This window comes from Lagenorhynchus albirostris, chromosome 11 (genome assembly GCF_949774975.1).
Source record: "Lagenorhynchus albirostris chromosome 11, mLagAlb1.1, whole genome shotgun sequence".
NCBI lineage: Eukaryota > Metazoa > Chordata > Mammalia > Artiodactyla > Delphinidae > Lagenorhynchus > Lagenorhynchus albirostris.
In genome coordinates, this window is record NC_083105.1 from 11,154,968 (window position 1) to 11,167,532 (window position 12,565).

The window sequence follows — 12,565 nt, forward strand, 5'->3', positions numbered from 1 at the left end:
TGCAGTCTGACCGCGGGCTTCTCCTGACACTACTCACTTGTTGCGAGCACCCTCTAGCGAGCCCTGCAGCCTCGGCATAGGCCTGCCTGGCAGGCTAAGGTGGTGTGTACCCAGGAGTGAATGTCAGTGACACACTCATGCACATACGTGTGCACGGAGAGCAAAGCCAGTCTTCACTTTTTCACAGGCTCAAAGAAAGTGCCCGGGGCCACACTTGGCCTCCTCCAGGGTCCCAGACACCCCAGGTCCTGGCTCACGCAGCCTAGGGACACAGCCTGTACACAGCCAGGATCTCCTGGCCTCTGGCCATCTTGTTAACAGGAAGGGAAAATGAGGCCTGCAGGAGTACGGGGCCTCTCGGTCCCGCTCTCTGCGTTAATGACAGGAAATATGGCAATATTTGCACACAGGAACTGCCGGCCTTGCTGCACTTGGTCAGTGTGCCCGGAGCCTGCTTGGTTTCACCATCTGTAAGAGGAGGGGTTGTCTCTGTGCTTGGCGCGGGCCTTCAGCCCGCTCATCAGACAGGGTGGGTCCTTCCTCCTTGCTGACCATGATAAATGGCAGCGATTATGGGGAGAACAAAGCAAACACACAACGCCCATTGACGTGGGTGGCGTGGCAGGTGAGCTCACGGCCACACAATCCATTTCGAGCCTCACAGCCACCACTTCTTAGCTCTGCGTGCCTTTGGGCCAGCCTCAAAACCTCTTGGAGCCTCAGTTTCCTCATCCGTAAAATGGGCTCCGTAGCCCCATCTCACGGGACTGTCGCAGGACCGGGAGGCGACGGGTTGGCTCCGGCCGACGCCAGCACTGTGCTCTGTGTCCGGCAGGGGGCGCCGCGTAACCTTCCCCTCTCCGCTTGGCGCCCTCAGCCGCTCCGGTCAGCCGGACTCGGCTCTATTCGGCACCAGTCGGATCCACTCGGTCAGACCCGGCGATAATCGGACGGACACGCTGGGCTCGGCCGGACTCGGCTCTGCTCGGCCAAGTTCGGCTTTGCTCGGTTCTGTTCGACTCCGCCGGGAGCTGGACACGCAAAGGCCCCTCCCCGGCGCCGCAGCGGCTCTTTCCTCTCGTCTCGCTGTCTGCTTCCCGGATAGAGGCGCGGTGGCCGGAGCAGAGCCGCTCCCTCCGTCCACAAGCCGGAGGGTTTCTCCGTGGCGGGGGTCTGGTCTGGCTGAGCCCTAGGTGGTGCCAAGAGTGGCTGCAGCTGGCGGCAGTCTTTTGCCAGGGTTTGAGCCCGAAGCGGGTGCGCATGGAGGGGCTTCCCCGGCTTGGGGATGGGAGTCACTCCCCTTAATTCTGCGGAGAGAAGCGGGGAGGATGGCGCTGGCCTCCCGCGTGCCTTGGCGACCCCATCATCCGGCTCTGCCACTAGTCAGCCGTGGGGAGGGAGCCAGTTGCTTCACCTGTCTCCCTGAGCCTCAGTTTCCCACTCTGTAGCAACAGGGTCCTCGTCAGGGTCCAGGAGGACTGGGATGGGGCTGGCTCGTTCCTTCTCTGGGCCCCTTGGGGATTCTCTTTCCCCTTCTGTAAAATGGGATTAAACTCGCCCATCTCGGATTAACACCCGTAGGAACAGACATGGGTTGCTGAAAAGCCCAGGACGCAGAAACTGAGTCCGGAGAGCGAAGTTCACCCGGGATGACCCAGCTAGTCGAAGGAGGGATATGCAGAGCCAGGAAGCCGAGTGAGCGAGCTGCTTTGGAGAGCGAGGGTCCCATTGGACCCTCTGCCCACTTTGCAGGAAGTGGGGTTTGGAGGAAGAGGTGAGGGAACGGGCGCCCCAGCCAGCCCCTAGCACGTCTTAGTGGGCCCTTCATCTTTCCCCTTCTCCCCTCCTTAGCTCTCTAAGAAGGGGACGGGTGGGGAGCATCGCAAACCCGTGGTGGAATGGGGTGGGTGCCAGGCGCATAGCCTCTCCCCACTAGGTGGCGCTCACGGTTTCCTTTGTTTAGTTTGTTTATTACCGTCCTAGATTAGATCATTAATCATTAGATTTGGCTAATGATTTAGACCATTAGCCAAACCCGACTTGCACAGCTGACTCCGGGAATCATGTTTTGGGTTCTGTCTCACTTTATGACAGGCACACATTTTATTTTTTAAAAATGCGTGAAGGGTTCTTGGTGCTTTGTAAGCACTGACTAAATGTCACTGTTTTTATATCTTCTCCCCAACCTTGGGCTGGAAGGCGGATGTGGCTAGGAGCTTGGTTCTGAGAGTTGGGGAGTGTGTGCCTCATCTGTGTGCATGAGGAGAATGGGCTCATGCCCTCACCATGTTCAGGGTTTAACCCGGGAGAAGCAGTGCCTGGTGGCCGGTGTAGAGTACCCCACTGGTTATCCCACCAGGTTGCTCAGATGGTCTTGGCCTCCTCATGTTCCTCTGGCCTCGGGTCACCAAGGCTCAGAGGTAGGGAGACATGCCCAAGGACACGAAGCTAGAAGGAGGTGGAGCTGAGACGGAACCCAGTTTTGTCTGCCCCAGGGCTGGGGCTCTGTCTCCACACTGCCTGGCCGGCCTGCTGGGGAGATCCTCAGAGTGGCTGGGAGACCAAGGGCTGATGCACAAATGGGGTAATTTGCGACATGGTGAAAGAGAGAGGGAGGAACAATGTTAGAGTAGTGTATAATATTCCTGAGTCCTACTCTCTTGTCTGCCCTGCTCCCAGCCAGCTGCCTTGGACCAAGGGGGATTAGGGACCCTTTTCTGGGGCATTGACATTGGCTGGGAGTCAAAGGAGCTGGTCCTAGAACCTGATGAGAATCATGTGCTTTTCCAGACCTCACCTGTCGAGTGAGATGAGGCTCCTTCTCTGCAGAGGGGCTGTTGAGCGTGGCAGGGAGCACACAATGGGCCCTGGACCAAACAACTTCTGTGTCCCCACCCTGCTTCTCCACATCCCCCATCCGTCTTCCCTTCTCTTCGCTTTTTCCTCCGATGCTAGGCTTCCTAAGTCACATCTCTATGAGGCAGCCAGGAGCTGTGTCCTGCCCCCGTGCTGCTGAGTCAGCCCTTTTCCCGCTGGAGGCAGCAGTGAGGCGAGGGTGGGGAGGGGGCTCCCTCGCCTCCCTCCCTCTGCAGCCCTGGCTCTGTGCCCTGGGAATGCTGCCTGGGGCAGGGCCCCGTAGCGGGCACAGCCAGTGTGGACCTGACAGTTTTCCCAGTGTTCTTAGGCCTTCCATCTGCTTTCCTTTGGGGCCCCTTGAACCCCTAAGTAGGCCTGGGGTGAGGGTGGGGTACTCCAAGTGGGTTGGGAGTGGGAAGCAGCACAAAACTAGAAGCTGGGGGAGTCTGGCCCTCATCCCAACTTGGACTCCAGTCTGCTGTCCGACCTTGAGCCAAAGATTCCCTGCCCTCCCTGGTCACAGTGTCCCTGCTGGACAGATTCAGGAATTGGATTAGATCATCTCTAAGGGTCCTTCTAGGCCTGGATATTCTGCTGTGTGTTTATCCCCCAAAGTAATAAAAAAACAGAAGCTCAGAGATGGGAGATGGTCAGGGACACACAGCCAGGGCTGTTCTATCCTCCACACTTTGCCCAGCTGTGAGTGGGGCCTGGGGCTTAGTGCCCCAAGCCCCAGACTTCAGTAAGTCCCCCTAGGTCGCTGCGTTCCTGTGCCTCCTGAGAGCGACAATGTCACCACCTCTGTCTGCCCAGGGGGCAGGCCCTGAATTGCAACCTTTGCCCGCAGCCGTGCCCAGCTGTGCCATCGTGGGAGCTCCGGTAGGACGGGGAGCACTTCCATCCTGTAGGGTTGTGGTTCCTCTTCACTAACTGTGTGACCCTGTGAAAGTCACATCAGCTCCCACCACTAGCTCCCTTTCCCAAGAAGAGTAAGAAAATGGATGTAAATACCCTTGGCTCCCAAAAACCCCTGCAAAGGTGAAGCCTGGCCCAGGCAGTAAGTACTCAACAAATGTAGCATGAGAGGGGGCTAGAGGGCGAGGGATGTTTGAGAGAATCTTTGCACAGGGGTCTCTGAGCCCAGGGAACCAGGACTGCAGCCTTTGCAAAGCCTCCTGCAGCCTAACCAGAAGGAAGCAGAGGCCCAGGGGCATTCTGTACAGGCTGCCCTCCTGTGACCTTCTTGGGGGTCATTTCCACGGGCGGATTGGCTGTAGAAGACCAGGAAGATGGATAATCATGGCAGCATTTCCAGGCAGAGGAGGAGGACTTTGGTGTCCATTGGAGGCGGGGCTGTTGACCCGGCTGCCACCCTTACCTGATACTCTTACCTGATCTCGGAGCTGCCACGGATGGGGCTGGGGACTGGAGTTCTACAGACAGCTAGGGTCTGAGAGGGGAAGGGATTGGCCAGTGGGTGCCAGTGCCAGGATTTGAACCTGAGGCTACTGGGCTGGTGCCCGTGCCCCCTCCGTGCCGCCTGCCTCAGTGACTCAGAGCTAACGAGCTCTTCAGCCTAGGCTGGAGCCCCCGGCATGGCGATTCCAGCACTGCCTTCCCTTCCTGAGCAACTTCTGGGGCTCCCTGCCCTTCCCCCTTCCCAGCCTCGAGTTCCCATCAGGGGCCTCAGACCCCTTCCTGCTGGAGCTTTACGGGGTCTCTGAATGAAACAAGACCCTCTAGGACCACCAGAGAGTTAAGACAAGGAAATCCTCAGCTCCCTTTATCTCCGGAGAACCCAGAGGCTGGAGGGGAGGGAGCAGGGAGCAGGGAGCAGGGGAAGCGGGAAGCCAGCTCAGCCCGCCCCCTCCGCCCTCCCTCCCTCCCTCTGCTCTGCCTCCATCCCTTTCTCCCTCCCTCCTTGGCCAGCCTGCAGGGCCTGGGGTTCTGGGCCAGCAACAAGTTATAATTGCAAACATGGACCAAGGAACCAGAGGCGGCCTAGAGGCCCGGGGTCTGTGAGCTGCTGTTTGAGGCTGCAGGACACTGGGTGAGTGATGGGAGGTCCTGCAACTTCCTCCAGCAGGGCAGAGGGGGTTGGGGTCAGAGCCTGGAATTCCTCTCCTTTCTCCTCTCTTCCCGGACACATCTCACATCTCGGGGCCGTACTCTCTCCTTCTGACCCCGGCCAGCCCCTCTAGGGTCTCCCTTCCCCACTCCCTCCTTTGACTGAGACTTTAGCCCCGGTGAAGGGCTGCCCTCCGATGCTCCTGTCTTGTGCCCACCCCTGCCTGGACAGGCACCAACTCAGCTCAGCAGGGCCTGGCCCTTCCCCCACTCCAAAGAGGCCCCAGCGCCCTCATGGAGGCAGCAGGGACCCCCAAATCACCCCCAATGGCGTGGTCCCTCACTCATTTGATCCCTGTGTGACACCTTCCTCCAGGGACAGTCAGTGACCATGGCTGTGGTTATTATTACTTTTGTTAAAGGCTGCTTTGCTTCCTGCTCCCTGCTTCCTGCATCCCCCCTCCCCACCCCCCAACCCCACCAGGTCACAGTTCTGTGTCACAGATTTTTTGACTCTCAGCTGGCTAGGCCAACAGAAATGTCCCCAAACAGTTTTAATCCTCTGGGAACAGTCCTGCTCTTGCTATCCCATGCAGGCCCCGGGGAGAGGTCGTGCTGGGCAGCAGAGAAAGGGACAATCATTTGATTACGAGTCTTTTACAAGTCAGGCAATTTCCCTACATTTAAATCCTCCCAAATAACCTGGGGAGGAAGGTGGTGTTGTCTCCTCCTTGTAAATGTCAAGGAGCAAGAAGCCCAGAGACGTTAAGCCACTAGCCCTAGGTCACACAGCTTGTAAACTATTCTGGGATCTCAAGTCTGACTCCAAAGCCTCATCTTTTCCCATGAGGTCACATCTATGGGAAGAAAAAGAGGGGATTTTGCTCTTCTCAAAACCACTGGGTTGTGTAATTTACAAATAAAAGGTAAGGGTCATAATCTCGGACAGAAGGGAGGTTGATCTCTGAAGATTTGACGTGCCTTATTGAGCAGAACCAGGAAAGCAGAACGGGGGCCGGGGAGGTGGGGGAGGCTTGGGAATGGTCACCTTCAGGAGAGGGGTGATGGCCCTGGAGACTGCCTGCCCACCCCTCTCTTCTCCTGCTGCTACCCAGCCCCCAGGGAGCGGGGAGGGGGTTGTTGCGGGGGAGGGCTCCTGCCCCTTTAAAACCCAACTCCTACCTCAGTGTTCAGGTTAGGTTAGAATGGCATTTAAAAAAAATAATAATTTTAGTTTCTCTACACATATTAACCACAGAAAAATATTTTTAAATTGTACTAAATGTTAAAGGAGAACACAAAGGAAATAAACAAAGAACACCAGAAGTGTAAAAACCAGTCTGGTTTCAAAAGTGTTTCTGATCCTGTGATAACTCAGTGCCAGCCCCCAAAGACTGCCACCACCTCAAAGGCTCTTTGCTTGGCTTCCTGCCCACCCAGCCCCAGCTCGTCTCCAGTCACTGCTGTCCAGGCTGCTTTCGGCCTCTCTGCGTGAACTCTGGATCCCTTCTTGGCCAAAGCCAAAGACAGATTCTCACAAACCGTTGGGCTTCCCTGTTCCTTTTGAATTTTCCAGACCTCCTGGGTCCCGCCCCTTAGTTCCAGTTTATCACCTTGGCAGCTGATTGGCAGGTCTACGATGATTGACACAACCACCTTCCAATGAATTTACTCTCTCCTGCTCCTTTCCCTGCAGGGCTTCTTGTGTGAGGTGGAGTTGGTAGGTTGTTGACTGCGCAAACATGCTGAGAGAGGAGGTGGGCTGAGACCAGCTACACACCTTCCGCGTGCATTTCTGCAGGGACTTCTTTTGTTTGTTTGTTTGTAATTTGTCCGTCCTGAGGGGCACCTTCTTCTACCTTTGCCCTCCAGTGACGGTGGAGTCTGGGGCAAGAAAACAAGCCAGAGGGAGGTTGGGAAAAGCATCTTATAGTCTCATTGGCTATGACACATGGGCAGCAGGGCATCTTCCTCACCCACCCCAGCAAAGGCCTCCCAGGACCCTCGTCTTCAGAGCGGGTCCTCCTTCGTGGGCCCATGTGTGACAGAGATGCCCAGGGACTGGGTGCCAGGAGACTCAACCTCCAGGCCCCGCACTACCACAGGTCTCTTTGTGACCTTGAGAACCTGCTTTTGTGAACCTCTTTGTGACCTTGAGAACCTGCTTCCCTGTGTAGGCCTCTGTCTTCTCATCTGTTAAATGGGGGCACTAATGCCCCCTCCCCGAGTTATGTCAGGAGTGCATGTGCTGTGGGTGGTGGCGTCCACGCTGGGCATCAACAGAGTGTAGATGTCAAGGTAATATGTTTCTGTCCCTCCTTCCCTGCTCCAGGTCGCCATGGGGATAGCTGCCCTGGGCCTCCTCTGGGCAGTGCTCGTGCCCCCTCTCTCTGTGTTTGGAATCCCCACCGAGGAGCCCACCTCTGGGGAAGCCGTGGCCTCTAGTTCCCCTGGGCTCTGTCGACGGTGCTGTGACTCTGAGGACCCCCTGGTCCTTGCTGATGCTGCACATACGTCCTTGGCCTCTCCGTCTGCCCTCCCGTACCTGCTGCCTGAGGTCAGGCCCTACATTAACATCACCATCCTGAAGGGTGAGGACCCACACGTGGCTTGGGCTGGACTGGCCCGGTCGGGGACCGGGAGGGCATGGGGATCTCTTCCTGGGCTCAGGGAGGTGAGGTGGAAGGAGCAGAAGAAACCAGGACAGAAAACTGTCCCAGACCTTTTCTTTGATTCACACATTTATTAAGTACCTACTGCATACCAGGACCATTCTGAATTCTGGGATGGAGCGTGTACACATCAGACAGAGATGCCACCGCTGTGGAGCTTCTGTTCTAGTGGGGGAGGCAGACAGTGAGCAGTAAACATATCACCCAAGTTAATGAAATGGATGGTGATAAATGCTACGGAAGTGACGAGGTGGAGCAGGGTAAGGGGTGTCTGGAGTGCAGCTGTGGGGGGCAGTGTGCATATTAAATGGGGCTGGTCAGTGTAGGTCTCACTGAGAAGGTGGGGAGAAGCCACGTGGATATCTGGGGAAGAGCATTCCAGGCAGCGTGCACAGCAGGTGCAAAGGCTCTGGGGCCAGAGCGGACCTCATGTGTTGAAGGAACAGGGGGCAAGGGGAGGAGCTAGGTTGGAGACGAAACAGATCAGACGTGGGCTCCTCCTCTGAGTGAGATGGGGAGTGGGGGAGGGTTTGAGCAGAGGAGGGACCTGGCCCAGCTTAGGTTTCAAATGGATCACTCTAATTTCTGTGGAGAATAGACAAGGGTAGAATCAGGGAGAGCCGTGGGGGCCACTAGGGCCGCCCAGGTGAGAGCTGGCTGCCTGTCCCCTAAAACCAAATCTCAAGGAAGCCACTTCTGCTGTTGGGGGCTGTGAATGGCTGGTCCTGGGGCCAGACCTTGACATCCTTAACCTCTGTCTTTGCTCACGACAACCCCGCAAGTTCGGTATGTTGTCATTCCTCCCACTTTGCAGATGGGGAAACAGAGCCTCCGAGAGGGGAGAAGCTTTCCTGGGGTCACACAGCTGTTAGGGGCAGAGCTAAGATTTGTCGCTGAGGACTCCAGAGGGTCAGCTGGTACCTGAGACCCTCGGGCCTTCAGATTTTGTGGTTGAGGACCCCTCTTGTCCTCTCCCTACTTGGCCGACCACTCACACATCACCGCTTCCCCAAGGCCAGCAGAGCCCTCTGTGTGAGGTTGACGAGGTGCTTGGATGCTGACTGAGCTCCCCCCTCACTATCCTCCTTAAAACCCCATGTCACCTCTCCTGGGACAGGCTAGCTGCCTGCTGGGCAGAAGGCGTCTGGCTGGTGTCAGGAGTCCTGGGTCCCAGCCCCCGCTCTTCAGCTCCCTTGCTGTGTGGGGCAGGCTTGTCTCTCCCTCCCTGGGCTTACTGCCTCATTTGTAAAAAGGAGAAGGTAACCCCCTCTTATAATTACCCTTCACACCCTCCCTTGGGCCTGGGGCGAAGCAAGTGCTCTGCAAACTGTAAAGTGCAGGGCACGTGATGAGGTAGGCAGTTCACCAAAGAGGCCAGTGAGGAAGACCTCCACAGAGCCATGGACTCCCTCCTCCCTGCTTCTCTCCAGGCTTCTCCTCCAAGGACCTGTGTCCTCTTTTCTGCCCCTTCTTCCCCTCTTCCCAGCAGCATTGCCATGGTCATAGGGGACCCCAGGACAACACAGGGCTGTCTAGTTCATTCAGAGGGATGTGGCTAAGGGTGTGATTGCAGGCTCTGTGACAAGCAGCAGAGAAATATTTGGAATCTGGTCCCTCAAGAAGTAGGTGGTAAAAATATAAAAAGTAGGCGGTCACCTGCTTTTCTTGCGTTCGAAGTCAGCCTGGAACAAGGGCTGGCCAGAGGCGTGCCTGCCTGGGAACCAGGGGAGATGCTGCCGGAGCCCAGGGCAGGGGGAGGTGGGCTGGGCAGTGCTGGGTGAATCGTCCTGCCTCGGGTCTGCAGAGTTCACCCAATGCTTTCCCAGAGGGCTCAGGAACATCCCAGTGAGGCAAGCATGATCCTCTTCAAGATACAGACAGAAAAATCCCAAGACACCAACATGAAGGCCCCAGGTCGTGCAGAGGGGCGGTAACGCCCACCAAGGGCCTCCTGGCTCTGACTCTGGACACTTCCTTCCGGGTGATCCCTTCTCTGGGGCAGAAATGCCACGCCCACATCCCCCTGAAGCCCCGCTGGGTGCAGTGACACCTGGGGTCCAGGCCCGGTCTGGCAGGGACCACAGTCAGACCCTCACTGCTGAGGAGGGAGCAGGCTGGCGTGGAGACAGACCACAGCTGGGGTCCTGCTCCCAAGCTGTGCCACCGGGAGAGTCCCGTCACCCCTCTGCGAGTGGAGGTGGGCGTGGTGTCTCCTGTAGAGGGGCCTCGGGGTGGCGATGCCTGGCATGCAGTAGGTGCTCTGTAGGTGCTGGCTCTCCTCCGACCTGCTGTCTCTGGGCAGGGGTGAGCCTTCTGCAAATGCTTAGGAGCCCCCTGGGTGCAGGCGTGGGTGCCTGCCCTGACTTTTCTCCTCTTTGTCTCCGCAGGTGACAAAGGGGACCGAGGCCTGCTGGGCTCGCCCGGGAAGCTGGGCAGGGAGGGCCCCCGGGGGGAGCGCGGCCCCCAGGGCATCAAGGGCGCCAAGGGGCAAGCAGGCAGCCCTGGCAGCCCGTGCCAGATGCGCTTCTCAGCCTTCTCGGTGGGCCGCAAGACGGCCCTGCACAGCAGCGAGGGTTTCCAGCCGCTGCTCTTCGACACGGTCTTCGTGAACCCGGACGGGCACTTCAACCTGGCTGCCGGCCACTTCGTCGCCCCCCTGCGCGGCCTCTACTTCTTCAGCCTCAACGTGCACAGCTGGAACTTCAAGGAGACCTACGTGCACGTCGTGCACAACGACGAGGCAGCCGTCATCCTGTACGCGCAGCCCAGCGACCGCAGCATCATGCAGAGCCAGAGTGTGATGCTGGCCCTGGCACCCGGCGACCGTGTTTGGGCGCGGCTCTTCAAGCGTGAGCGTGAGAACGCCGTCTACAGCGACGACATCGACACCTACATCACCTTCAGCGGCCACCTCATCAAGCCTGAGGACGATTAGTGCCTCCCATGGGGCAGCTCTGGCCTGGGGTGGCCACGGACAGGTCTGTGCCCTGCGGGGCCTCAGTTTGCCTGTCTGTAAAGTTGGCCCTGGGACCTGGCATTTTGGGCAGCCTTCCTCCTCTTTCCTTCCCTCCTTCACCCCTCCCAGTCTGTTCCTGCCTCTCTCCTCTCTTGGACATTTTCAGAAACCTCCTAACCTCAATCTTCTAGAACTTTCCCAACCTTTTAGACCAGCACTTTTCAAACTTGAATGTGCATCTGTATCACCCAGGGATTGTGTGAAAATGCTGGTTCTGATCCAGCAGGTGTGGCGTGGGCCCAGGATTTTGCATTTCTAGGACGTTCCTGGGTGATGCTGGTCTATGGACCCCACTTGAGTAACCAGGTCCTATAATTTTCACAACATTCTGGAATCTTCCAAACATTCTAGAATCTTCCCAACATCCTTCAATTCTCTCACCCTTCTAGGACACCCCCTCCTCTTGTCTCTTGCACCTTCTCCCTTCTCTCTGAGCTCCTGTCTCTGCCCCGACTTGTGCAGCCGCAGTTCATTTATTCAGTCATCAAACACTCACTGAGCGCCCGCTCTGTGCCAGGCTCTGGGAAGGCTGAGGTGAACCAGACACAGGCCCTGCTCTCGGTGAGCACCCAGTCCAGCCAGGGTGGGGAGACACAGATTCTGAAACCAGACCCAGAGAAACACATGGGTCTCTGATCACACAAGTCTGTGTTCTGGGCATTCAGGCACTGTGGCCCCCCATTACCCACCACTCCCCAAGGCTGGCAGGATAGGGTACCCCAGGTGGGGAGTATCCTCTGCCTGTTCCTTTCTTTTTTTCCCAATGCCCATCATTAAAGCAAACCCAGGGGGGCCTTGGTCAGGGGAAAGGTGCTGTGAGGAGAGGACCCAGGGGTTAGGGGGCATTTTGGGGTAAGGGGGCCCAGACCCATAGCTCCCCACACGGCTGGGATGGAAGCCTGTGAGGACTCCTACCCTCCTCAGCACACGCCCTCCCTGCCCCGCTGCTGGGCGGCTGTCAGGGCCGTGCTCAGCCCATTTTGCCAAAGGTGCCTGGGCCTCAGTTCTCCCAGGCTCCCAGCCACTGTCAGACACTGTCGTCTGTCCCCAGGTGCTCTGACCTCCTTGGTGTCTCTCGCCAGCCCAGTGCCTCCGGCTCTCCAGGTGTTGAGGCCCCGGGTGGGCAGCTCCTGCCCAGCAGAGCCGCCTCTGGCCCGCTGCTGCCTTTACAAATGCTGCCGGGCAGTGAGCCAGGACAGAGGGCACCGGGCTTTGGACCTCTCAGCAGGTCTGGGGAACCAAAGCGAGCAACGTTCCAGGTCAATTGGGGGAACCCTCCTCTGAGCCATGATGCCAAGGGAGGCGCTGGGCGAGGCTGAGGCCAAGTGAGGGACATCAGGACTTCTGTCCCTTCCCCGTCTCCCAGGGTGGGACAGCCTGGTGGCCCCCAGCCTTCCCCTCCTGCAACCCCAGGTGGCCCGAATCTCTCCCCAGAGGGAGACGGCCTCCGCCCGTTGGTGCTTATACGGACTCCGGGGCAGAGGTGGCCCCGGTGGTGGTCTCTGGTGCTTACTCGTAGCCAGGGGAGCCATGGCTGCATGGCTGGGGGATGGCAGCAGGGCCTGACCCGGTGCCGTGAAGGCTGGTCCTGTACAACCACCCCCAGCCCGACTTCACCCCTGCCCTGCTTGTCCAGCATGATTAAAAGTTGTGCGTCTTCTTGGCAATCCAGCCTGGCTCTTTCTGCTCGGTTTCCTTTGCCCACCTTGGGAGGGCAGCCCGTCCTGTTCTGCTGGGCCCAGGTTCAGGGTCCCAGAGGGACCAAGGCAGCCCAGGGCTCCATTCCACGTGCTCGCCACCCATAAAAGAACCAGCCCGCCTCGGTCACTCACTCAGCTGCTGTGCCTTGGAGGCAGTGGAACCAGCTCAGGGTCTACTGTGCCGTGCCCTGGCTGTGGCCCTGGGAAAGTCCTCACACCTCGGAGCCTCAGTCTCCTTGTCTGTAAAATGGGAA

The 12,565-nt window shown here is 58.0% G+C and overlaps 1 protein-coding gene across 1 annotated transcript; it reads left to right on the forward strand.

The window, feature by feature from the left end:
* Positions 1-4,883: 4,883 nt before the first annotated feature.
* On the forward strand, positions 4,884-12,270 carry C1QTNF6 (C1q and TNF related 6). The gene is made up of 3 exons (XM_060164767.1): positions 4,884-4,906; positions 7,256-7,514; positions 9,983-12,270. Exons 2-3 carry the CDS (start codon positions 7,262-7,264, stop codon positions 10,528-10,530), a joined length of 801 nt encoding a protein of 266 aa, XP_060020750.1. The 5' UTR covers positions 4,884-4,906; positions 7,256-7,261; the 3' UTR covers positions 10,531-12,270.
* The last annotated feature ends 295 nt before the right edge of the window (positions 12,271-12,565 follow it).

Coding starts and splice junctions, on each gene's coding strand:
- C1QTNF6 (XM_060164767.1), top strand. CDS start 7,262: ATGGGGATAGCTGCCCTGGGCCTCCTCTGGGCAGTGCTCGTGCCCCCT. Junction 7,515..9,982: donor TAACATCACCATCCTGAAGG/GTGAGGACCCAC, acceptor TTGTCTCCGCAG/GTGACAAAGGGGACCGAGGC.